At 34.8% G+C, this 25,664-nt stretch overlaps 4 protein-coding genes across 6 annotated transcripts; 2 read left to right on the top strand and 2 right to left on the bottom strand.

The window, feature by feature from the left end:
* The first annotated feature begins 1,104 nt into the window (after window positions 1-1,104).
* On the top strand, window positions 1,105-3,172 carry LOC106120307 (insecticyanin-A-like). The gene is given in 4 exon segments (NM_001312261.1): window positions 1,105-1,279; window positions 1,732-1,945; window positions 2,104-2,205; window positions 2,647-3,172. Coding segments are annotated over 4 exon segments (642 nt in total). The 5' UTR covers window positions 1,105-1,162; the 3' UTR covers window positions 2,856-3,172.
* Window positions 3,173-8,621: 5,449 nt separating this feature from the next.
* On the bottom strand, window positions 8,622-10,749 carry LOC106119981 (insecticyanin-A). The gene is made up of 4 exons (XM_013315129.1): window positions 10,557-10,749; window positions 9,660-9,885; window positions 9,415-9,519; window positions 8,622-8,921 (listed from the first exon to the last, which is right to left on the bottom strand). Exons 1-4 carry the CDS (start codon window positions 10,668-10,670, stop codon window positions 8,728-8,730), a joined length of 639 nt encoding a protein of 212 aa, XP_013170583.1. The 5' UTR covers window positions 10,671-10,749; the 3' UTR covers window positions 8,622-8,727.
* A 679-nt stretch (window positions 10,750-11,428) lies between these two features.
* On the top strand, window positions 11,429-18,845 carry LOC106120232 (lopap). Its single transcript, XM_013315516.1, has 4 exons — window positions 11,429-11,589; window positions 17,454-17,688; window positions 18,224-18,325; window positions 18,633-18,845. The coding sequence occupies exons 1-4, from the start codon at window positions 11,470-11,472 to the stop codon at window positions 18,821-18,823; spliced, it is 648 nt and encodes a 215-aa protein (XP_013170970.1). The 5' UTR covers window positions 11,429-11,469; the 3' UTR covers window positions 18,824-18,845.
* Window positions 18,846-18,943: 98 nt separating this feature from the next.
* On the bottom strand, window positions 18,944-24,431 carry LOC106120233 (lopap). 3 transcript variants are annotated; one of them, XM_013315519.1, is made up of 5 exons: window positions 24,229-24,431; window positions 23,680-23,887; window positions 23,054-23,152; window positions 20,715-20,760; window positions 19,226-19,302 (listed from the first exon to the last, which is right to left on the bottom strand). In XM_013315519.1, the coding sequence occupies exons 1-4, from the start codon at window positions 24,352-24,354 to the stop codon at window positions 20,732-20,734; spliced, it is 462 nt and encodes a 153-aa protein (XP_013170973.1). In that variant the 5' UTR covers window positions 24,355-24,431; the 3' UTR covers window positions 19,226-19,302; window positions 20,715-20,731. The 3 variants fall into 3 exon arrangements, with proteins under 3 accessions (XP_013170971.1, XP_013170973.1, XP_013170972.1); XM_013315517.1 differs by lacking the exon at window positions 20,715-20,760 and having other exon boundaries at window positions 18,944-19,302; XM_013315518.1 differs by lacking the exon at window positions 19,226-19,302 and having other exon boundaries at window positions 20,570-20,760.
* Window positions 24,432-25,664: the final 1,233 nt, after the last annotated feature.

Genomic DNA, 25,664 nt, shown 5'->3' with positions numbered 1-25,664 from the left:
GGATGCACGGAAAGAGATTTTTTTTCTGTGCATCCTCTCCTCCGTCGATTAAAGGTAGGCAACGCATATGCAATTGCGTATGTCTATGGGCAACGGTCACTTCGCTATTTCAGCGATTTCAGGTGGCCGCTCGCTCGTTTGCCACCTTATGATATAAAAAAACAAATATGTTTTTCTCCACAAATTATTTCGTCGCAGTGTGCTACAGACCTAAGTATTCCTATAGAGTTAATGATGATGTACAATTTTTATATTAATGTTGGTAGGAGAATGAAATGATGGATAAATTCATGCTAATCATGTTAAAGTTATTATTCAAATTTTAAATTAAGTAAACTTCATATTAAAAATTGTAAGATAATTTGGAACTAATTGCTATCAACTATTCCAAAAAAATGTATTTATTTTTAATGTACATAATATAATTATTGCCCTCACTGCATGGTTACTAAACCCACGGTTATCGTACATTTTTCATACTGGACCTACCATAAGCCCTCATTTGCACGCTTTTTATCGCGCGTTAAAAAGCGTTCAAATAGAACAAAATCATTTTCATTTATCAAACAAGCAACTTTTAAAACGCGAAGCTTTTTTATCTGTCAGTGTTTCATTTTGAGCGCTCAGAGAACGAAACAAGAGTGATATTAACGCGTTCGTTGCGTCGCGTCGGGAGCCGCCAGCGTAGTTGTAACGCGGCGTTAAAAAAGCGCCCGTGAGAATGAGGGCTAGAGGCCTTAGTAAGCTATACTACGACACTATTTACTATGTGAAGTAAATTATTATCAATATTTCGAGAGACAAGTTCCATTTGTATTACTTTTTTTAATCTGAGCATTCAAAATGAAACGTAAAAACAGGTATTCAAATATAATAGAGGCCGAAAAAATTGTGTAATTTTTCGAAGTCATAAAAAAAAATTAATTATCAAACTGATGAGTTAACATGTTAAAATATGTTATATTAATTTAGTTGTATTAAAAAAAAGTATATCGAAAACAATTCGGTTTACAAGTAAATTATGAATGAACAATTCGTTGACGACCTCTAGCCAAATTTTGGTATAAAACGAATGTGAACGTAACACATCATTCAGATTTGTGGTGCCTTTGGTAGAGCTAGCTGGCAAATACTCTATAAAATTGTTCTTATATTATACAATATGCTAAGACTAACTTTACTCGTCATTTTCGTCGCTTCTGCTTCGGCAGTTTCCGTCATCTTTGAAGATGGACCTTGTCCACAATTCAAACCAATGTCAAACTTTGATTTCAATGCTGTAAGTATATAGTTTATAATGTCTCAGTGTGGGTTTTTACTGTCAAAACTTGTATGGAAACATATTGTTTTAAAAATAGAAGGATTATTTTTGATAATATAAAAACTGCAATATGTTTTTATTCGTGTAAAATAATTTGCCGATTCAATTGTTTTTATCAGATACTAATTCTAATTGCAATTGTTGTATAAAATATTTAATTAATTAGGTACGTAATAAATATAAGTTTAACGCGGTTATAAATATATCTAATTTAATTGATTTGAATTTTAATAATAATAATAGTTGTTTTATAAATATTTTATTTATAAATAATATTTATAATAAAAAATTATATTCGTATTTTATGAATTAATTTTACATTTTATTTTATATGTAAGATATTTTTTAATATTTTATTAGTGTTTTTTTTTATTTTCACATTGTTAAGTTCCCAACTGTTTCTTTCATAGTATGGCGGTACCTGGTATGAGATTGCTAAATTCCCCAACCCCTCTGAGGAAGGTGACAAGGCAAAATGTACTCTGATAGAGTACTTCGTGAGGGACTTCAGAGGAAAGATGAAGTTCACACACGTGGTAGATGGAGTAAGGAAATACATTGAAGGAGATCTTACACAGGTTTACCCAGGACATGGAAAAATTATGTACACGTACACATTCGGAGGTATGTACTTATATTCGAAAGTTTGAAGTTTCGTTGCGGCTTAATTACACAACTTGATTTGATGATTTTGACGTCATTCGATTTGTATACTTTTATTGCACAGATTACCAGCAAGCAAATTACAACTTTAAATGTACAGCTTAAAGGTCTATTTTCAGGTAAATCCAAGAACACCTACCTCTACGTTATGGACACTGACTACAATAACTACGCAGTTGCCTTCAGCTGCAGATACTTCAAGGACAGTGACAAACACCAATGTAATTAATTAATTTATATCTTACTCATATAAATGCGAAGGTTCAGATAGGTATCTGAAGAACGACTCAACAGATCTCGTTGAAAGTTCGCACGAATGTAAAAGTAGTCTGGAAGAGCACGATTGCTCCTAATTAAGTTTTTTTTTTAAATTTTGCGCTGACGAAGTCGCGGTTAACTACTCTAAAGATATTTGTGAAGTCAACTAATCGCCACTGGGTATAATTGACTTAGTCCTAGTCACCCTTAAATTGGGTTGGCTCCGAGAGGCCTAATCACCCGCAAATTTGGGAGAGCCTGTGTTGGGAATGCATATGAGTGACAGTCGAATATGATGCGATTTGGTGTGCTTTTGGAATATAAATCTACTATCGTTGATAGTCGATACTCCTTATATTAACTGAAATAAGGATATCTTGTTAATTTTTTTCTTATTCCTCCAGTGCTCTCGTGGATCCTGTCCAGAAACAAGGTATTGGAAGGCAACGCGCTCGCCGCCGTCGACAAATTCCTTGCAGCTAACTCAAAGTTAATCAACACATCTTACTACGTACAAAACGAGCATACAAATGAGGCCTGCAAAGCAAGGACTACAGAGGAGATAACTGAATTCTTAAAGATCTACCAGACCAACCCAAACCTAATTGACTAGATTAATAAAAACTTTCTTTTAACAATTACGTTTACTTAACATAAATAATATGTTTCATTTATATAGCAGTTTTAATTTTATGATTTGAATAAAATAATCAAGTTTATTTGTTCTTACTTGAACTTAAATTTAAGTAGAATAATACATCCATTAATAAAGCACTATACACGTTCAGTTTTACTTAGCAATTATAGGACGTGTACAGCTGGCTTTACAAATTGTTAATGTAAAGTATCACATAATGTATGCATATTTTAAGCAAACATTCGAATCTGACTGTTGACATAAATCTGTGAAATAAATTTATAAATATGAAATGTTTTATTTTTAACCTTTAGAAAAATAATTAGGAAAATAAATTACCTTTGTATCTCCTACCGAAACATAAACAAAACACTGTCATCACAAAGATAAGGAAATACGTAGCAAGAAAAATAAAACCTTTTGAAAAATTCGTTCATCAATTTAAAAGCTCTCAATTCTATTGAATAATAATCCCGGATACAAACATATTTGCTTCTTTTTTAGCGAAACAAAAAAACAAAAGTGTAAAGGTCGCAAGCATAGGACAGATCCTTGTCATGATACTAAATGTAAAATTTAAATATTAGATTAACCATTCGTGTTCACAGTATAAACATCAAAAACGAAAAATATTTCATCTCTACCTTATCGCTAAAGAGTAAGAGAGACGACAATAAGTTTGTGCATAAATTTTTCGATAATGGGAACCCACGGTAATAATTCGCAATTTGATTTTTTGTCTCCATGATTTGATTATACAATTTAGATTTTAAAAAAGTTTAGGAAGAATTATATCATGAACGAAGAGAAAAAAAAAGCTTTTCCAACGAAAAAAATAACAAAAAAGAACATTAAAAAATCCTAACGATCGCGACATTTTCACAACTTCGTCCTCAAGGAATAACCTTTCCTCGTATTTTTTCACCTCTTAGTAAATAGTCTTTTCTCTTTTAATGTGAAACCATTGGTTGTCGTTTTGGTAATAACGCTACAAAACACGACCGTTAAACTAAAGAAGATGCAATTGGTATGTCTACAACATAATGATTACTGCCCAGACCTTCCCGCAACAGATTACCATTTTTTCTGGAATTCTGATGACAAAAATAAACTCTCTGTTAAGACAGTCCAAGTCGCCTTCAGTTTATTGCTGTCTCACCCCCATATAATACTTAAAGATGTCAAAAGCGCAAATTAAAGATACACTTTGATTAATTAAAAATAGCTAGAAATTTTTTACTTTATTCAATTTCCATACAAAACACAAACATATGTAAGTACCTAATATTTATAAACCGTAAAGAACAAATTCTTCTTCTTCTTGAGGTACCTCTCCGACTAGCGAAGGTTGGCGATCAGTCCTCCATATTACAACAAACCAATTTACATTACCAAAGAACAAATTACAAAATAAATATAGCCTTAAAAACCCGAAACATCACATTGTAGACACCTTTCAATGACACTTCGTGAAGAATATAATCGAATGACGTCATCACACATTCAAACCCATACATGTACATAAACCAAACATACGCACAAAATACCCTATTATTAGTGTGGTAATAAAAAGATAAATCTATAAATAAGAAATAATTAATTTATTAAAAATATTTTTCAACTTTTGGCAAATTTAATTTAACATCTTTTATGTAAAGTTCAAATAGAATATAATATTAATATCAATATACATATCTAGATTTCTGATAGGTATGTTAATGAAAATAAATTTTGATTTTTAATTTAATTGGTCCTCACCCGCCGGTTTCACTACACGTTTAAATATCCTGCAAAAGTATCGATTAATCTTACATCTTATTAATAATATAAATGCGAATGTTTTGATGAATGTCTGTTGGAGTATATATGCAGAACGGCTTCATAGATCTCGCTGAAATTCGGCATACATGTAGAACATAGTATGGAAGAACACATAGGCTACTAATGAGTTGTTTAATTCCTTAACTTAATTGCTAAACCTCAATAATATCTCCATATTTTCTACCAACTGACTTAAGAGGCTAGTGTTCAGGTGTTTGTTTTTACTAGCTGTTGACCGCGACTTTGTTTGCGTGGAATTAGATAAAACTTTATTAGTAGCCTATGTATTCTTCCAGACCATGCTCTACAAATATACCAAATTTCAATCCGTTAATCCGTTCTGGAGATACCTTCTAAGGAACATCCATCTGTCGCAACTAAACATTCGCATCTATATGTAAGTTAGATGTTCCTTTGTATGTTTGTGACGACCTAGAGTCTAATAGAGTGAACTGATTAAGTCGAGTTAGGTGTCATTGAATTTGTCTTTGTCCCAAGAGTGTCATAGGTCTAAATCTGGTTATTAGAATCAAGAAAATGACAATATGACAATGTGATTAAAATTGGTGGTTATATAATTATTCGACATAGTTTTAAAGAAGTAACTAACTAGGGAGTTGCAGCGATCCGAAGTGCGCCTTGCCCTTTGACAAGAAGTCACCATTTTTCCCGATCCCGCGCTGTCGTAACATAGTCCCGGACATTTTTAAAGTTCAGATGATACTATTTCGGCTCTTGACAACTAAAGTATTATAATAATATCTTTTTCTAGATAAAACTTATCAAAAAAGATGAAATTTTCATCGTATTATTTATGCTAATACGTTTGGATTTTGTCTAAATCTATTTGTATGCCAAAAAATTAAAAGCTTTTTGCAGTTTTGCCACTTTGAGATATTAAAGGAAATTTGCATTTATGTTTATAATTAACATATATATGTATCATATAATTATGTTAAGTGGATATTATCTTTTTAATGGTAATCAGAATAATAGCTGCATTAAATAATAAACAAATCTATTTAAAAGTTGTGTATTATTATGACAAAACTGATAAGAATGGTGAAATAACGATATTCGTAAGAAGGGAGAGAAAGCATATAGGACGACTCCTAGAGATGTATAGAAGAGTACATACTGTGTCTCCGTACATAAGGATAGATTAATGACGACCAAATTATAAACAAAGTGGTCTATAGCCAAAATTATAATTGACAAAATTATAGCCATACTAGCAGTGGCCTGCGGCTTCATCAGCTTATAATATGCATGCATCAGATGTCCCGTCAAAATCAGTCCAGCTGGAGATTACCAGGAACAAACGTGGCCTTGCGGAGACATACAGACAGACATTAAAACAATGGTATTTCATTATGAGCAACGCCAATGCATTTACATATTGCAATTACATACAAACATTCCAATTTATTACGTGTTATTCTATTCCTTCATATGCCATTCTTTGTTCCCTTTGCCGCGCAATTTTCTTTTTCAGTGATACGTGATGTTCTCAGTGGCCAGACTTTGACAACACCATCGTCTACCAAATAGTTCAAATAAAACATCACTAAGCAATCATTCAAAAATGTATTCAAGATTGAATTTTCACATGACATTTACGTTTTTAAAAATTAAATATATTTTTATTTAAATTCATTATTGCAGTCATCTATTATGAACTAAATTTATTATCAGTTTTGAAACTGATAAGCAAAAAATTGTGGACTAACAGAATGCTTTTTTGTACTGCATACATTTGAAACTAGAACTACTTTTTGTAAAAACCAGTTTATAATATAACTAGCTGTCGCCCGCAACTCAGTCCATCGGTATTAAAAACTTAATAAGTAGCCTATGTGTTCTTCCAGAATATGTTCTATGCGCAAAAATTCAGTGAAATCAATGCACCCGTGCTGGAGATAACTTCAAACAAACATCTAAATCTAAACATTCGCATTTATAATATTAATAAGAAGTAAGACAAGTAGACACATTTTAAAGTTTTGCTTTGCACTTTGCGTAACAGTGGAAGAGCCCGCTTTAACATCTTCGCACGAATAGGCCCGGCTCGCCCGGTGAAATACCACGACCACACAGAAGACAGGCGTCAAGTGGAAGCAATTCCGCGTTTCGTCTGATGAGTGTGCGTCCCGGAGGCCTAATTTAGTCCTCTGTCCCTTCCCACCCTTTTTCTTATAAGGAAAGGATGGGAAGTGGAAGTGGACTTTCTGGATGAGAGGATGCATCGGAAGGGATAATATTTTATTTCTGTGCATCCTCTCCTCCGTCGATTAAAGGTAGGCAACGCGTATGCAATTGCGTATGTCTATATTGTCAAATTTCATTTAAAATTCATAGTGAAAGTAAGTAATTACTAGTACGTATATATTTCTTTAAAGCGCTATAGCCTTTTAAGCCAAGCCAATTTTGAAAACCGGTGTATCATTTAAATAGTTTTTTTTTTTAATTTAATTAACAACTTTTTACTGCAATAAAATAATTGAGCAGTCTTATCGGTGCGTAATCTGTATATTTTTAAAATTAAAAAAAATATATAAAACCTGAATTATGATCTAAATACGTCAATTAAATTTAATTGTATTTTATAGTGAAAGGTTGAGTATTAAAGCCTTCGTACACAAGCAGAGGTATATCTTTAAATATTAAATACTCCATCACAGGCAAAGCTACTACACGGCTAATACGAATTAACAAAATAACAAATGTGAAGATTTGCTCCGACTTCTTGAAAATCGCAGCGACTTTACTCACGACTATCTTGACACATAGCGGGCTGGCTTTGACGACAGAAAAAAAAACAAAAAGTGATCGACGCTTGCTTGTGTACGATGGGCCTAAATCATACTATAGAACTCCACTGCAATGTCTCGTATAAATGTATATTGCCATTCCTTACATTTTTTTACAGATAATAAGGACAACAATATGTATTAATATAAGTCAACACGGTTAAAGTAACAACTTTCGTTGTAAATGCAAGCTATTAAATTCATAATTACAATCGATATCTTTTTTTTACTATTTTGGTATTATATTTTACAAATATTAGATAAGTTTTGATAGTAATTCAGTGTATTTAATTATAAAATGCGATTAAACATCTCGCTACTATCGCCATCTATATTCAATTTAAAGACAACTCGGGCAACTGCACCCGGTGAGCTAACGCCATCTTGACAGCGTTTTATTATGACCAATGATGGAGTACCAACTTAATAATGTTGCCATTTTAATATTTTCGAAATTCTACAAAAATATCACATATGACGATTTAACATAAATAATTGTTAATTAACCTATGGAACCTATCAGGTGACATGATTAAAAAGGGGGTGATGACGAAGATGACGGCAGATAGATTGATTTGGAGCACGGAAACCTGATACGCTACTAAAGTGGGGCAAGGAGACAAGGGACAGAGAGGTGATGATGATTAAGACATATGGGCTAACATGAGCATGGTGAAGCATGCGATTAATCATTGTTAATATACTGTAAATGCTGAACATAATTATTAAAATAAGAAAAAAATTCTAGTCTTTTCTTGAACAATCCTAAAGCTACGTAAAGTACGATTATCAATTTAAATAAACAATTACTAAAGGCATTATAAGTTGCAAATAATTTGCTTGCACAGGTAACACTAAAAACTGTTGATGTCAAAAAACTGCCATTCTCCACATCTGTTCTAATGTTCAAGTATTTTTAATAAATTTAACTACTGTACTCGTAGGTTTTACCTAATTTCCGACAGAAATAATCACAATAACAACACCTTGTGGGTAGGCCCAGATAACCTTTTCGGACTTTAGCCGTTTTTTTTTAAAGAAGAAAAACAAAAGGCACGTCTTACTACACAAAAATAAATTTTAATAATAAGAAAAATAAACAATCTTTATGAATAACTATACTGTTAATATTTTCTTATTCTCATCGATAAAAATTTACAAATAAGGATACTACTAAATATGTACAGAATAAGAAAATGTCAACACAATCATGAAATCTACCAAAAATTGCTTGTGAAATAATCCATTTCAAATTTGTTAGTATACGCGCAGTTCTGTTCAGAGAATTCTTTGAGAACAAAAGACTGTCTATGTTCTGCTAGCTCAGAATATTTTGAAAGCGAATCCTCGACCTTCTTCAGAACATCGCCTTGTAATTTGTCTTTGCTCCGAGCTAAGACCCATGTAAATACTGAAATTAAAATTGAATTATTAAATAACAGTATCCGACTTCAGAATTCTGTATTTCGGTTCGCTAAGGTCACATCCGAAGATGCCTGCAAACTTAAAGAGGTTGCTGAGACTCTTTGGTAAGTTGGGTTGAGTGGAGTTCTCCATGTCCTATCTGCACGCATAATAGTCGTGGAGTTGCGAAAACCATAGACTAACTATAAAAGATCCCAAGGATTGCTAGACAATTGAAGTAAAATGAGGTTTACAGAAGATGCAAGTTTTGGACTAGGCCCAGGTGTGGAACCGTGAAAAGTGCACACTCTTATTTTTGGAGATTACAATCGACAAGAAGGGGTAAAGCATGAATAAATTTCTAAATCAGTAGTACTATGCGTAGTTATTGACCCTGCCCCGCTACTGCACGACTATATTTAATTTTGCTCCAAGATTGGTGATCCATGAATACTTCAGAATTTGTCATGTTTTTGTTTTAGTTATTATTGCTTCGTTACCGTAATGTGTGCGTTGCTTCTTTTTCAAAGTCTTGCAAGTGTAGGCAATAGCGTATCCCTCGTAATCCGTCGATAGGATGAAGAATGGAAACTGCAGAACTTTATCTGAAATTAGGTTTTTAACTAGAAATATAATTGCACTTTTTTTAATATATTATACACCAAACAAAGACAGAGTCAAAGCACCAAATCACAATGCTCCAAAAATATTAAGATTTTTTAAACTTTAATTTGACATCTCATACCTCCATCTTCATGACTAACGATAAATTGCGCGTTATTTCCAGCGTCAAATGTTGGATCAACTCGAGCAAAATATGACTTCTGAGTGCGATTGCCCATATCCATATCAATGTATTTCTCTCTAAGCGTATATCCTAGGTTATCCTCTTGGAAATCTAGAGTAGCACAGTCGTAGATCGGCCTACCATCGCTTGCATAACTAGCAACGTTGTACCATAGACCTGAAAACTACAGGAAAACTAAAACCAATCATCTCATTCTAGGCTGATAAGAGGTCTATGTCTAGCATTCCACTGATGTTGGGTCATGATGATGTTGGCGAAGATGGTTGATTGGTTACACAAGATAGTTAACGTAAAGGCACAAAATGTTAACAATGGTAGACTGAGTAACCACATTTTTTAGACAAATGGGCCGGCTCGATCGGTGAAATACCACGACCACAAAGAAGGCGTGGATGCAATTCCGAGGTTAGTGATGATGGTGCGCGTCAGAGGCTCATATTGGTACACCATCTATAAGAAAAGGATGGGAGGAGGAAAAGGATTTGTTGGAGGAGTGTAACTCATAGGAAGGCGGAATATTGCGTCCCTTCTCGAATCGCGAATAGGCAGAACATCTGCAATTACAATTGTCTGTGGACAGCGGTCGCTTCAGCGAATTCAGGTGGCCCCTTTCTCGTTGTACAATTTTAAAAAAAAATCTTCGTATTTGACTATGAAGTAGAAGTCGTAAATCTAAATCGTGGTAAGGTATTAAAAGAAAATGATCGAAGGCAATTTTTAATGCAAACGTATATGATAACTGTGTCGGTCATGATAGCAATTACCCCAAGCAAATTTTACTTCTCATAGCAAGAAGGATATTTATAAAGAAGTTAATGTCATGAAGAATTTTACCTTAGTATAGTCTAAATTCTCTTGTATCTTGACAACTGGACATTCTCCTGGCAACGTAAATTCAGCGGTCAACACTGAGTTTATCAAATAAAGACAAGACAATATTAATAGCATTATTATTGTTAAAAAAAAACAAGCGCCCAGTACGAGATTGTCGTATAGAATGATGATCGGGTCGCATCCCACGCGATAATTATTCAATGATATGACCCCAGCCAGACAGACTCTTAAAGACGATTTACGTTGAAATTGGTCTTTGAATTGAAGTATGTAGGGTGACGTTTAAAAACATCCTTTAAAATATGCACAGGTTTGTAAACTTCCTTTGAATTCTATTTGTAGTTAAATCTATCTACCGCACAAAGTCACCTCTCTTAAGAGATCTGCGAAGTCAATTGAGAGTTGTCATCGCATGGGTCGAAATGTATCTTTGGTTGGTTATTACTGAATGTAACTGGTAATAACTTTTACATAAGCAACCGCTACTGGAATACAATTATCGAAAATAATTACCAAAACTTTTTCTTTCCCTGAATTTCTAATTATTTTCTTGCATGCCTCGTTCTCCCGAACATGCCCAGCAGTGTTCGTCTTGTGGCTGAACAAGCAAGCCAGTGCCTCGTTGCATAAGATGGATTTGAAATTAGACATGACGCCTGATAGAGATGTATGGATGACAGAAATATTTAGTTATCCTAAAGAAAGAAAACGTTACACTTGCATATTAATATAGATTAATTTTCCTGTTTAAAATTATATTTAGCTTGGATATCTTAATAGTTGTTCACTGGAATTAATATATTATTTTATATCAAGTAAACATTAAGATAACCTTTAACTTCTATTTAATAACAATTTAAGAATTCTCTCTGATTATGTGACGAAAGTCGATGAGAAGAAGACATTTATCAAAATGAAAACATTTCAAACTATTCTATTTTTAATTTATTTTGAGTGCGTGTACAGTTATTTTACCTTACCAGGAAATTGTCCTGAGAATGTGACATTACAGGAAAATTTTAGTTTGGAAGAGGTTTGTACATTTTCTGTTATGTTTTTGAGGAAATTACTAAATCTTAGTAATATTATAAATGGAATTGGATAAACTTATATATAAACACGGCTAAACACTCACGTATATTCGTTCGGTGGCGGCACCGACTAGTTTCGAGCCCATCGGGGGCCCTTCATCAGGATGAGTGGTACTGGTATTATTTCGCGGACGCGGCACGTCGCTCACTGCGCACCTGCGCTCTTATAATAATACCAGTACCACTTATCCTGATGAAGGGCCCCCGATGGGCTTGAAACTAGTCGATGCCGCCACCGGACGAATAGTCGTGAGTGTTTAGCCGTGTTTATATCAGTTTAGTATAATGTCTCACGAAAGTTTGAATATTTTAATGGAATTGGATAGATTGAAGTTTGTGAGAAGGTATCCGGAACGGTTACATGGCTTACGGCCAAATTTGGCATATATTAAGAACATAGCTTTGATAAACATATATGCTACCAATTATTTTTTTTTTATTTCGAGCGGACGCAATCGCGGGCGATGACTAGTGTGATTATAAATTATGATCATGTTAGTGAAATTTGATTCATGTTTATTTTAGGTAGATATAAAAATTATGTTTTTAATAGCAGCGTTTTACCTGAAATAAAACGCATATTAAAATACTTACCTAACTGGAAGCTTTATTATGAGAGAGCATTTCCGTTTCCGTCGAATTTCTACCAGTTTTCGTACTTTTAAAGGGATGTTTCCGGCAAAGTGGCGCCACCTGGCGGGGGCTGTCTTTTAGTTTTCGTAAAAGAAGACGTGCCCTTTTGAATCATTGGCTTTGTTTTCACCAGGGCGAAATTAAAGTGAAAGCTTCCAGTTAGGTAAGTATTTTAATATGCGTTTTATTTCAGGTAAAACGCTGCTATTAAACAACTTGACCGTAACTGGAAGCTTTATTATGAGATATGTTTGTTATTCGCCTGGTGACGCCACTGTAAAAGGTTAATATTATGTTTATCAACGCCAATGTGAGATGTGATGAGAAATAAAAATTTTATTAATCAGAAAATTTTTATTTCTTTGATTAGTTTTGTAAATACATAATTATTAATCAATTCGCCGGTAAAAATAATTGGGTTAGATTTTGTGAATCTTGTGATTTCCTTACTTCTCGTTTATAGAATTTGTGGAATGTATTAGCTGATTGCCAATTTCCACGAGTTAGGATTTCATCAATTGGAGTATTTTCCAGCCAACTTTTGGATGCTACAGCTAATCGGATACTGCCTGGCGTAGCCTTTATCCAGCCTGAAATTACTGTACGCGATGCGGGTTTTGCAATGCCTCTTACTGTTATAAAAAGATTAAACGATTTTGCAGTATTATGTCTTTCATGTAGCAATTCTATCGTCTTCTCTACCCAAAATACAGGATTGAGATTACGATTATTTGTGTTTGAAAGCAATTTCCAACCAGACTGTCTGTAATTACTGTTGTCTGTTTTTGAACCAAATTCCGGCCAAAGTACAACACTATCTTGTGCTGTCACAATATGCTCAGGATCTACTTTAAGCAAGGTGAGATCATGTACACGTCTTCCTGAACACAATAGTAATAAGAGTGCTGTGTGTCGTGATGTCTGGTATACATTATTTATGTCTATAGTGTAGTTGGCTAAAAAGGAAGATAATTTACTAACATCCCAAATAGGTGACTTGGAACTCTTTGGAACTTTAAGAGCAATTGATTTACATATGTGTTTAACAAGAACATGTGAACTTAACTGATTTGATGTTTCTGAATTACATAAGGTAGAAACTACTGACTTATGTAGTATTATAGTGTTATATGATAATTTATGTATCAAATGTAAATCGGACAAAAATTGTGCTAGTTGGGAACCAGTGGGGTTTTTTGGGTTAATGTTTTTATCGTTACACCATAGAGTCCAACGGTTCCAAGCAACCTGGTAAGTTTTTAAGGTTGATTTTCGCCAAGAGTGTCTAAGCAATGATAACTGATCAGTGTTCCATGATTCTAATGCTTCAGTCCACCCCCACATCTCCAAATTTCGAGTGTCATGGACTCCACTTTCTGCGGTGGTAACCTCGTTGATGTGTCGATCAGACGATTGCGTAAATTGTTCAATGTGAACGGGGCTTCGAGTGCTCGCGCTTTGAGGTCTGCGCGCCAAAACACTCTCTCCCACCGTGGAACTACTATCAAGAATATTCCTGTCGATTGATTCAAATGTGTTAGAACTCTGGGGATCAGGAACGGTGGTGGAAATACCCATGCAAGTGGATAGATCCATGGAACACTGAACGCATCGTGAAAGAGAGCTTGGTGATCGTTCAAATCCCGAGATACATAATTGTATACTACGTGAGCAGTCTTCGAGGCGAATAAATCTATCACTGGAGTGCCCCATTTTGCAAACACCATTTCCGCACAAGCCGGTAGTAGGTGCCACTCTGGAGGTTGACGGTGACGTGAAAGGTGGTCGGCATGATTGTTGTACTTGCCCGGGATATGGTGAATGCTGAAGTGTATTTCGTGATGGTCTAATAATTTCAAAATTTGGTAGGTTATTTTCATTAGTGATGTGGATTTCGTACCTCCTTCTTTCCGTAATTGAGCGACGGCAGTCTTGTTGTCGCACTGTATGAGCAGCGAGCTTTGCTTCAATAAATGAGCATGGATTTGGAGAGCGTGTAAAATAGCCAGCAACTCTTTCTGATTCGAGTGTAGCTGTTGTTCTTCTTGAGACCAGCTTCCCCAGAACGCTAGGTCGTTCAGTTGTGCCCCCCAAGCTAAGTCTGAAGCGTCTGTTGCCATAAAATGAACGGGAGGGGGATAATGTAGAGGTGTTGACAACTGGCAGTTCACTTTCCACCATTCCAGTTCCTCGATGACAATTTCTGGCAGATGATAGGCTTTCTGCGACATTTTGGGAAGCGAGTTCAGGAACATTAACAATTTTCGATGATGGAGTCGACCTCGTGGTACAACAAAACTGGCAAAATTTAACAGCCCTATTATTTTTTGCAAATCTTTTACACTTGCTCTTCTTTGTTCCAAAATCAGGCTTACTTTTATAATGACGGTGACTACCTTTTCGTTTGGGAGAACTTTTTGATTCAGCCAGGGGCTCCATTGTATTCCTAAATAAATTATGGTCTTTCGGGGGCATAGAATTGATTTTTCGTAATTGATTTGCCACCCTAAGCTCTGCAGAGTTTGTATTGCGAGATTGACGTGGACTTGAAGTGTGTGTGCGCTTTGATGTGCTATCAAAAAATCGTCTAGGTAAACAAGAACTCTTATGTTCCATTTTTCTCGTAATACTTGAGCCACCCAATTTGTGAGAATTGAAAATGTTTTCGGAGCTGTACTCAGGCCAAATGGTAGGCAAGTCATTTCTAGCAATTCTTGGTTGTAAACGATCCGAAGGAAGCGTCTTTGTGACTTGTTTACTTTGAGATGAAAATACGCCTGAGATAAATCTATTTTGCACATCCAGTCCTGAGGTTGTAGAAAGTCTGGCACGCGGTGCATGTTTATTAGGTGAAACGGTTTGGTCAGTACATATTTGTTGAGCGCTTTGAGGTTGAATATGGGGCGGGCTGATCCGTCCGGCTTGGGCACCAGGAATAGAGGGGAAATGAAGCTTGGTGAGAACTGTGCTACTTCTAAAATGCCCTGTATTTTCATCTTCTCTATAATTGCCGACATTTCTTCCGAGACATGAGTTTGAAAGGGGCCTTTTATCTTTTTTGGGTTTACAAGGGGTGGCTTTTGAAAAAATGGTATGCGATACCCTTGGATTAGTTTTAATATGATTTCTGGTGCCTCCATTTTCTTCCATTGCCGATGATATTGCGCTAACTGACCTGCCCGAAACCGCTTCGAGTCATTGTCTATTAATTTTACTTTGAAGTCCTTTGGAACTTCTTTGGGTACTTGAACGACTTTTCTTACCTTCACGATCGGGCCGCGAGCCTCGGTTGTGAAAGGTACCACGCCCGTTGTTGTTATTCGAGGTTGGGTGACTTCGAACATAATGGTTAACGTTGTGGCATACACCCCGCGAGGGTGAGTTATAAGCATGCATTTGAGAGCATGGTTCATGGTAGCTATATTGTATTCCACACGATGGAACTACTGGTCTATGTACACCATGCCCCCGCGAGGGGCGGCTATTCGATTGGTTGGATTTTGTTTGCCTAGAACCATCACTTTTTAGAGGCCAAAATGCTTTGCGGACCCCACCGGCTTTTTCGAGTGTTGATGTAAAAGGTTCTGAATCGAATATGTAAGATGTAGATGGTGGTATTCTGTTCAAGGCTGCTTTGACCAAAGGATCTCTAACCTGACTTGTAATTGATTCGCGGCGCATTTCAATGCTTTCAGCTCTATGGCCACAAACCATTTGTAAGAGGTCAGATGAAACTTTGCACAAATCGCCCTTACAAAATAACTGATCAACCTTGCTACTCAAATTTTCGAAGTCAACACTATTTGTGTTCTTTGCCCATGAAAGTAGAACAATAATGGCTTCCTGCATAGATTCTTTTTGTTTGAGTATGCAGTATGTAATGGCGGCATATGATTTGTCAGCGTAAGCGAGGTGACGTAAGGTGTCGAATATTTTTACCTCCTCGTTTATTTCAAGGTCTGTAAAACCTGGGGTATGATTGTATAGCTTTTGTGTTTCAGCATATCTAATGTCGGACCACGAGGTGCTACCTAATCGCTGCACCTCCATTAACTTTTTTAAGAAACCTTCAGATGTTTTAGGAATGGATGGCTCTTTTAGTTTAGTTTCGATATCAAAAACCAAATTTGGATTGGAGTATCCGTGTTCTGAATTTATTTCACTATAATTGTGATCAAGCTGCTGATAAATCTCGTCACTTCCGGTATAAACTGACACATTGTCGTTACATGCAGTGTCTACATTATTTAAGGTAACAATTTTTCGAAGCTCACCCATTTCCTTGAACAACTTGTCCATCATTTGGCTGGAACGCTTGCCACGCTTACTTTTCTTATGCTTGTGACGACGGGACCACCGTCTTTTATTGTCCGAAGAGGATGAGCTTGTAGAACTGCTGTTACCACTGCTACTAGAGCTACTGCGTCTCCGCTTGTGCGCCTCTCCACTAGGACCAGGCACAGCCAGCGATTCAGGTGTTAAGTCCTTTTCATTCATTACTGCAACCGAAACTATGTTAGACTATCCTCTAGACTTTCTGATGATAATAAACACAATTTAAATTATTAACTGGTAGCTATGTGGTTATATCAAATATAATTAAGTAAATGATTTGAAACGAACGGAAAAACCGTTAAATATTATATATTAATCACTTACTTTTAACTGTAGATTTAATAATTTTTATCACGTACTTACTTTATTTGTAGTATTACTTATTCGCTTTGTATTAGTTTTTATTTATTTTTATAATTATTTTAAAAACTTTAACCACTTTTTATGTCAACAACGTCGCAGGGACAGAACTGCTGCGTAGGTGTTGCTTCGACGGGAACTCAAACGCCAATGATTCAAAAGGGCACGTCTTCTTTTACGAAAACTAAAAGACAGCCCCCGCCAGGTGGCGCCACTTTGCCGGAAACATCCCTTTAAAAGTACGAAAACTGGTAGAAATTCGACGGAAACGGAAATGCTCTCTCATAATAAAGCTTCCAGTTACGGTCAAGTTGTTTAATATACCAGTTTCTATCGATATGCCTATAAGAGATTTAACCCTTTTTCTCTCTGTAAATACTGTATTCTGTGTTTAGCAAGCTATTTTTATCTTATGTTTAAACTAATATTTTAAATCCATTATAAATCTGGATTTTGAATAAATTTTCTTATATTTCAGTTTGGTAAAACCTGGTACCAGGCCTATCATTATTCTAGCGATGGTCAACTTTTGAACAATTGTTCTACAGTTGAATTATTATACAAACCAAGTGGGATTTATGTCAACATCTCGAGAGTTGATCGTGGCCTTTTCCATAGACAAAGTATTGGTCAACTGAAGCTTGTTTCGCCCAAAAATGGAGCTTCATCTGATTTTGAATTAACTTTCACGTTTGAAAATGCACCAAGAAGATGTAAGTATAATATAAACAGAATTCTAAAAAATTAGCGAAAAAACGAAAAAAATGTAACTGGCCATAAATTTTTTCATAGCTCAAAATTCGATTATTTTTATAATAAATCTTTGTTTTAAAATGCAGCCAACAGATGACGCTATTAAACTAGGTCAACGTATGACAAAAAGTTTTCAAAAAACTAGGATAATCGGTTACTAATATTAATTTACTATAAGAGCGTTGGTGGCTCTCCTCAAGCAATTTACTTGCAATCTGCAGATCGTGGGTTCGAATCCCACCATGTACCAATGTGTTTTTCGATTTGCGATTTACATATGTACATTTATGCGACGTTCTTACGGTGAAGGAAAACATCGTGATGCAACCTGCACATATCTGAGAAGAAATTCAAAGATATGTGTGAAGTCAACCAACCCTTGGCCAGCGTGGTTGACTATGGCCTAGTCACCCTCAACTTAGGATAGGCTCCGAGCCCCTCGGTGGGGACATATAGTAAGCTGATGATGTCAATATTAATTTACAATATTTTCAGTGAAAGTCAGAAGGTACCCATTCCAAGTTTTGGCAACTAATTACAAATATTACGCGACTTTATACACTTGTCAATACAGTCCTTTGATAAACAAACACTTCAGTAAGTAAATAATATTATTTTTTAACTTAATATTTACTAATTAAGAAAATTATTTAAAAACATTCTAACCATTTCAAATTAATAGGAAACTTGAATGTTGTAGAGTTCACGAGGTAGCCTAGCCTAATTGCTTGTAAATACATACATACAAGAGGACGCGGGCGCGGGCATGTACCAATTGTTACTGCCACATTCAAAGTAATTAAACTACCGCTAAGGGTGTCTCGGAGTGAAGATTTCACATATTAAAGCTACGCGGAGGCCATCTTTTTTGTGCGAAAGTTACAGCATGTAAATTTTCTTTCAGTTTATATATGGATCCTGTCTCGCAATCCCACATTAAATGATGTATCTAAAGAATTGGCTCAGAAACCTCTGACACAACTTGGTATCAACACGAATTACTTGGTGAAGGAAAGTTGGTCAAAATGTTCGCCCAAATATTACGAATCTCAGGCCACGGATCCTAGAACTTTCAGATTCTCTGTTCCCATATAAACAAATATTAAATAATTTGAAAACATACATTCGTTTACTTCTTAGCCATATATCATTAACTATTTGCATATTGTAGTCAGTGGCTCAGGTGTTGAGCGATTAACTTGTAATCTGCAGGTCCAAAGTTCAATCTTGACATATACCAATGTGTTAGTTTTACATATGCACTTTCTTACATCATTGTTAAGGTAAAGGAAAGTTTAGGAAGGAAGGAATAGATTCAAGTAACGACCACAATTATTTCTTTTATGAGTTATTTATTCATTTGTTCAAAGTAAATCACAATTCATTGTTTTCTTCATCAATAACATCTTTCGCATTAAAATGAGCTGTCCATTGATGTGTACATTTTTCAATATTTTGAAGCACCGGTTTCAAATAAACTGTACTGGCATATGGTATTTTATTTAGCTCTCTATGAGCCGTTTCTAATATTTCAGGGGATAATTCTTTTTCCCTTGATAATATCCAAGCTGAAACTGATATGTTTTATAGATTAAATGATGGAAATACAGTAAAACATGCACATGTAAAATGCCATACGCATGCCAAAAAGCATCGAAATCTAATGTTAGTACCGTTAAGATATGAATGGATGGATGTTTGTTTGAAGGTAACTCCAGAACGACTAAACAGGTCTTAGTGAAATTTGGCATACATATAGAACAAAGTCTGGAAGAACACATATGCTACTAATTATGTTTTTTAAATGTTTAGTATTTAGTGGCGACTTCCGCGCGGAATTAAAAAAGTAAAATATCTGTTCTTCTAGACCACTACATCTATGCAAAATTTCAGCGTTGAGCACTTCCAGAGATACCTTCAAACAAACATCCATCCATCTAAACATATGTAAGATTCTGGTGGACGCAGAGGAGTCAACTGAGAACCAGCGCTGGGAATATTTAGGCCGTCCCTGCATACCCTGAGCTGGTTTTTTGGTTTAAGTTTAAGTCAGTGTAATAAAATTAAGTATAACAAAACCGTTAAAATATTTGAGGTTAGGTTGCCACGCGCTACAAAAGTAATTGTGGTGAAAAAGTATAAATTAACATTGATAATACTAAAATATCGCTAAAATGGCAAAACAAGCAAAGATGATATATAAACACGGCTAAAAACTTACGTATATACGTCCGGTGGCGGCACCGACTAGTTTCGAGCCCATCGGGGGCCCTTCATCAGGATGAGGACGAGATGAGTAAAACTTCAACAACACCACCGATGCTTTGGTATCAACATCGTCGACGACGCCGGCGCAACCCGCGCTCCCCGCCCCCTCAAGACGCGCCCTAAGAGCGCAGGCGCGCAGTGAGCGACGGGCCGCGTCCGCAAAATAATACCAGTACCACTCATCCTGATGAAGGGCCCCGATGGGCTCGAAACTAGTCGGTGCCGCTACCGGACATATATACGTGAGTGTTTAGCCGTGTTTATATATCAGTTTAGTATAATGTCTCACGAAAGTTTGAATAATTTAACAAGCAAAGATAGAAGACAACACAATACCTATTTTTGATGGTGCAAATTATTCAAGCTGGAAATTAAGGTTGTCATCTTTGTTGGAATACAAAGAATGTCACTAAGTTGTAATTGTGAAAAATGTGGATGCCGAAACGGTATAGAAAAGGAAGGATTTAAAAGCGAGGACTATAATAATGAGCACAATCTATGATAAACAGCTGGAATATATAAGTAAAATGATAAAGAAGTTTGACAAGAGGTATTTAGCACAATTTACTGCAATGCAAATAATAGAGGAAAAATTGAAGAGATAAAATTAAAAATTATAGTATAGTTGAAGAATTTTTTGTTGATTTCGAGAAAACAAGAAATGAGTTCAAAGTGTCCGGAGGAAAAATAGATGAACAAGAAAATTTAAGATACCCACTCAGACTACCACCTCAGTTATATTGGAGATTTTCTTGATGTGATTCCTGAAGAACAAAGAACATTTGATTACGTCTGCTCAAAAAATAAAAGAGAAAAATATAGTAACTAGTGAGTCTGAAAGTAAGAAGAGAGTCAGTACATTTGTAACTAAAATTACAGCCAAATGCTGCCTGCCGGTTGTTTTATAGAATTTGTAAATTTAGTTGAAAATAAATTTAACAAAAGAATTAAGAAAATTCAGTGTAACAATGGTAGAGAATATTTAAATGAAGATATCTATAATTTCATAAGACATAAGGGTATAGAATTATTACCTTGTCCTCCATATGTTCATGAATTAAATGGAGTAGCGGAAAGATATAATATATCTGCTATGAACATAGGTAGGTGTTTAATGAGAGAAGCTAAAGTTCATAGATTTAACAGTGGTAGAGCCCGCTTTAACATCTTCACACGAATCGGCCCGGCTCGCCCGGTGAAATACCACGACCACAAAGAAGACAGGCGTGAAGTGGAAGCAATTCCGCGTTTCGTCTGATGAGTGTGCGTCCCGGAGGCCAAAATTAGTCCTCTTTCCCTTCCCACCCTTTCTCTTATAAGGAAAGGTTGGAAAGTGGAAGTGGACTTTCCGGATGAGAGGATGCATGGAAAGAGAAAATATTTTCTTTCTGTGCATCCTCTCCTCCGTCGATTAAAGGTAGGCAACGCATATGCAATTGCGTATGTCTGGGCAACGGTCACTTCGCTATTTCAGCGATTTCAGGTGGCCGCTCGCTCGTTTGCCACCTTATGATATAAAAAAATAGAAGGTATTGGCCTGTAGCTATAAAAACAGCAGCAAACTTAAAAAATAGAATCATTGCTAATACAGTAGAAAATAAAACTCCTTATGAGACATTTTTCAAAATAAAACCGAAAGTTAAGAATCTAAAAATTTATGGAATTAGAGTTTTTGTAAAAAACGTAAATGGGATGATAAAGCACAAGTAGGAATTCTAGTAGGTTATAATGAAAATAGTTATAGAGTTATTTTAAACAATAGAACAATTAATGCTAGACATGCCCAGGTAGTTGAAGAGAATACTGAACTGATTTGCTTAGAAAAGCTAGATGTTTAGAAAGACAAAGATAAAGAAGTAGACCAAACTATAAATGATATAGAAAATACTAATATTGAAAGCGATTAAAGTTATGTAGATGCAGATGAGGCTTATTCTACTATGCTTTGAAGGATCTTGTAAATGAGGGCAGGAGATAATCTGGATAGAGAATCAACAACTGTTTTTGTTATTAGATTGTATGGAAACTTAATTTTATGGAAAACACATAAACAGAATACAGTAAACAAATGTTCTACTTTTGCAGAATATATAGCTTTGTCAGAGGCAGTCACAGAAGTACTTTTAATAGAAACTTGCTAAGTGAATCATTTAATGTAAAATTCTGTGAGCCAATAAAATTCATCATCAGCTCATTATACGTCCCCACCGAGGGGCTCGGAGCCTACCCTAAGTAAAGGGTGATTAGGCCATAATCAACCACGCTGGCCAAGTGCGGGTTGGTTGACTTCACACATATCTTTGAATTTGTTCTCAGATATGTGCAGGTTGCATCACGATGTTTTCCTTCACCGTAAGAACGTCGGATAAATGTACATATGCAAATCGGAAATCGAAAAACATATTGGTACATGGCGGGATTCGAACCCAGGACCTGCAGATTGCAAGTCAAGTGCTTGACCACTGAGCCACCGACAATAAAATTGTATGTAGATAGTTCAGGTGCAATAGCAATCACTAAATATGTGAACTTTACAAAAAATTCAAAGCATATTAAATTGCAGTATCATTATATAATTAAGAAATATAAAAAGAAAATTATTGATATTATAAAAATTGATAGTAAAATTAATTTGGCAGATATGTTAACTAAAAGTTTGAAGTAGAATTAAGATTAATATAGTTGTATAAAGGGTCATAAGATTAAAAAGATAAGGATAATCTTTGGATGTGTCTAGTGTCATTGACAAAACATACTCTTTGGTCTCTCTTCGATAAAATGTCACAATAAACGACGAATTCAAGTGAGGTGAAGTGAATCCAAAGTACATTTTTCAAATATGACCTAAAGGTCTATGTTACCAGGTCATAAAATTAAAAAAAAAATGTCACAATGTACTCATGTACTAGAGTTATTTAAGAAGTAATAGATAAGTAAAATAACTACTTTTCCATTTATTTCAACAGTAATAAATGTAATTCTTTCTTTCTTTTTGACAGAACTGCTTCGATGCAAATGATTGATATTTACTTCAAATGTAAAGCAAATAAAACTTACTGTATTTTATATCTATTGTGTCATTATTCTTGCATCCGTACACAACTGCGTAGTTTGTGTAATCCGTAGCGAGTATTGACATTGGTATACCCAGGGAATCTAAAAATATTATTTTAAATATTAGTTAAATTATTCCATCACATTGCTTTTTTTATTAACTTTAAATTGCGTTTGATGCAAAGCGACTATACCGGCCCATAAGTCTTCTAATTAATCTTCTGATTTCTTTCTTAATCAATTTGCTTATTTCTTAAATAAAATACTTTTATGCCTGTTAGATCTAAGTTAAAAATAGTCTTGACTAAAAAGAATAAAGTATTATCAAAGGTATTGTTTGGTGATTTTATTCTCCAACAAGCATCTTTAGTTGGGGTACATTAAGATGACCTTTTAGGATTACTTTTGACCCAACCAATCTTACTAATATTATAAATGCAAAAGTTTAGATGGACGGATAGATTAATGGATGTTTGTTAGAAGGTATCTCAGGAACAGCTCAATGGTTATTGATAAAATTTGGCACAGATGTAGAACATAGTGTGAAAAACACATAGGCTTATTAGGATGGAATCAGGGGCATCAGCCAGTATCTCTGATAAATTCAAGCTGTCTAAAGGAGTATGTACCTATATTATTCTTTTTGAATTTAAATATGGCATCATTTCCTGGTGCATATGTACTGTTAACATGCACTATATACAGTATGTCATTCTTGATGAAGCCATGTTCTATTTCTATTCTTCTGCCGCATGCTTGAAATCGTTTGTACGCACATTGTCCGAATTCTTCGTACGACGTTGGAAATCTTTCTATCTCGTACCATAATCCTAAAAACTGTAGTAAAAAAAATATTGATATGTTCATTTAAATTTAAAATTTTCCTCGTCATTAAAATCAAAGGAAAACTTAGTCATTTAGGTTATTTTAAATATTTGCTCTTATTGTCCATTATAAAGTAGAGATTGATGAAAAACAATCGCTTTTTAGGAATTATGCACCAAAAATTTCTTTAAAGAAAATGGGTCTTGACAGTCAGACATACGAAGCGTTCCTATAAGGGTTCCTTAAAATTAAAATTAATTTAATAATCGTTTTTCACAAGCACATTTTTAAAAATTAACAAAATAAAAACAATCTGAAGACTGTTAACATACAACATTGCACGGCCGCCTTACCTTTTCTATATCAAAAAACTTAACAGTTTCCACTTCAATACAAGGTCCGAATAACAACACTTGATTTCTACTTAATTTAATATGTACTACAAACAATAAAAATGTTAAACATTTTCTAGCGTACATTTTGACAAACTATTTTGTATCTGACATAAAGAGTCTCCTCTTTCCCTCTTTCTATAGTAAGTATACTATGCACGAAGTCGTGGATCCACGGCGATTGTGGCGCTCCATGCGTATTATGCGTGAACTAATTTCTTTTTTTTTGTACCTATATACGTAGGCACGCATATTTAGCTCACTATAATAATACCTGATAAGTGGGAATCTAATTAATGAAGTTAAAATTGACATTAAATCAATGTTCCAAAATAATATACCCACTTATGTAGTTATTAATATAGTGAGCCGATATCAAGTAGCCTTTTATGAAATACCTCTATTAAAATAATCCTAATATTATTATTGGGAAAATAAAAACAAAATATTGTTATATATTTGTACATTATTTATTATATTTCTACATAACTTTATGCAAGTACATATACATCAATGACTTCACATCTGCCCAGATCAGATTAGACATATCTTTTGATAACAATATCTAAACTCATTGAGATGGCCCGTATTTCGTTTGAAATTGATAAAAGAAATTCAAACTTTCTTTATATGCAGTATTGCAGTATTGTGGTGTTCTTTTTTTTTAATATCTATATTTCTATACCTATCTGAATATCGGTGGCTATGATACAGGCAATGTTTAGTGTAGATATCACTAGATTACCCAAAATAACCATAAATTTTAACTTAAGTTTAATTTAATTTTTCAGTTATGTGTAATTTTATGTTAGTATAAGGTCTTGGTTTAATCTTGATTTTAATCAATATTACTTGTGTTAGGAAGAAAATCCAAAAATGTGGCAGTGTATTGACTCAACACTAGCCATACTAAAATGGCGTCGTTTTTGTCCCCTCCCTATTCATTCTTACACTGGACTTTGTAGCGAAAGCACGTCATTGGCGCTAAAGGATTCTAGTTATTATGTCTAAAACTGGAAATAAAACCTTTTTCTTTCTTATATATTTCTATAATACATATATTTTGTTAATTTACTATAATAATATTTCTTGAAACATTCCAACTATGCTCTAGGCTAGGACATGGTTTACGATAATAGTTGTATCGCGGGATTCGAACCCACCACCACACGGTCGATAATCCGTACCGTTAACCATTAGGCTATTGATGCTTCATAATAGTTCGAAGAATGGACGCGATTATGCATTCCTGTTAAGCGACGTACTAGCGATTCCGTCCTCGTTATAATAAGTAATAGTCCCACATTAACGAATTGTCAAGTAATTCTACTAATGTAAAAACAATCGTTAAAAAAACTTCCATCTCCTGCTTGAATATTTTATAGGATGGAACTGGC

This window comes from Papilio xuthus, unplaced genomic scaffold (genome assembly GCF_000836235.2).
Source record: "Papilio xuthus unplaced genomic scaffold, Pxut_1.1 DF826961.1, whole genome shotgun sequence".
Taxonomy (NCBI): domain Eukaryota; kingdom Metazoa; phylum Arthropoda; class Insecta; order Lepidoptera; family Papilionidae; genus Papilio; species Papilio xuthus.
Note: the sequence above shows the minus strand (reverse complement) of the source record. Positions and strands in the feature narration are given on the sequence as shown.

Bases quoted from the DNA above. Each gene is read 5' to 3' on its own strand.
- LOC106119981 (XM_013315129.1), bottom strand. From the start codon at position 10,670: ATGCTATTAATATTGTCTTGTCTTTATTTGATAAACTCAGTGTTGACC. The intron at 9,886-10,556 runs GTAAAATTCTTC...GTTTTCCTGTAG, and splicing joins AGAATTTAGACTATACTAAG to TTTTCAGGTCTATGGTACAA. The intron at 9,520-9,659 runs GTATGAGATGTC...ACCTAATTTCAG, and splicing joins CGTTAGTCATGAAGATGGAG to ATAAAGTTCTGCAGTTTCCA.
- LOC106120232 (XM_013315516.1), top strand. From the start codon at position 11,470: ATGAAAACATTTCAAACTATTCTATTTTTAATTTATTTTGAGTGCGTG. The intron at 11,590-17,453 runs GTTTGTACATTT...CTTATATTTCAG, and splicing joins AAAATTTTAGTTTGGAAGAG to TTTGGTAAAACCTGGTACCA. The intron at 17,689-18,223 runs GTAAGTATAATA...CAATATTTTCAG, and splicing joins TGAAAATGCACCAAGAAGAT to TGAAAGTCAGAAGGTACCCA.
- LOC106120233 (XM_013315517.1), bottom strand. From the start codon at position 24,354: ATGTACGCTAGAAAATGTTTAACATTTTTATTGTTTGTAGTACATATT. The intron at 23,888-24,228 runs GTAAGGCGGCCG...TTTTTACTACAG, and splicing joins AGTTTTTTGATATAGAAAAG to TTTTTAGGATTATGGTACGA. The intron at 19,303-23,053 runs GTAAGTTTTATT...AAAACATATCAG, and splicing joins CACAATAGATATAAAATACA to TTTCAGCTTGGATATTATCA.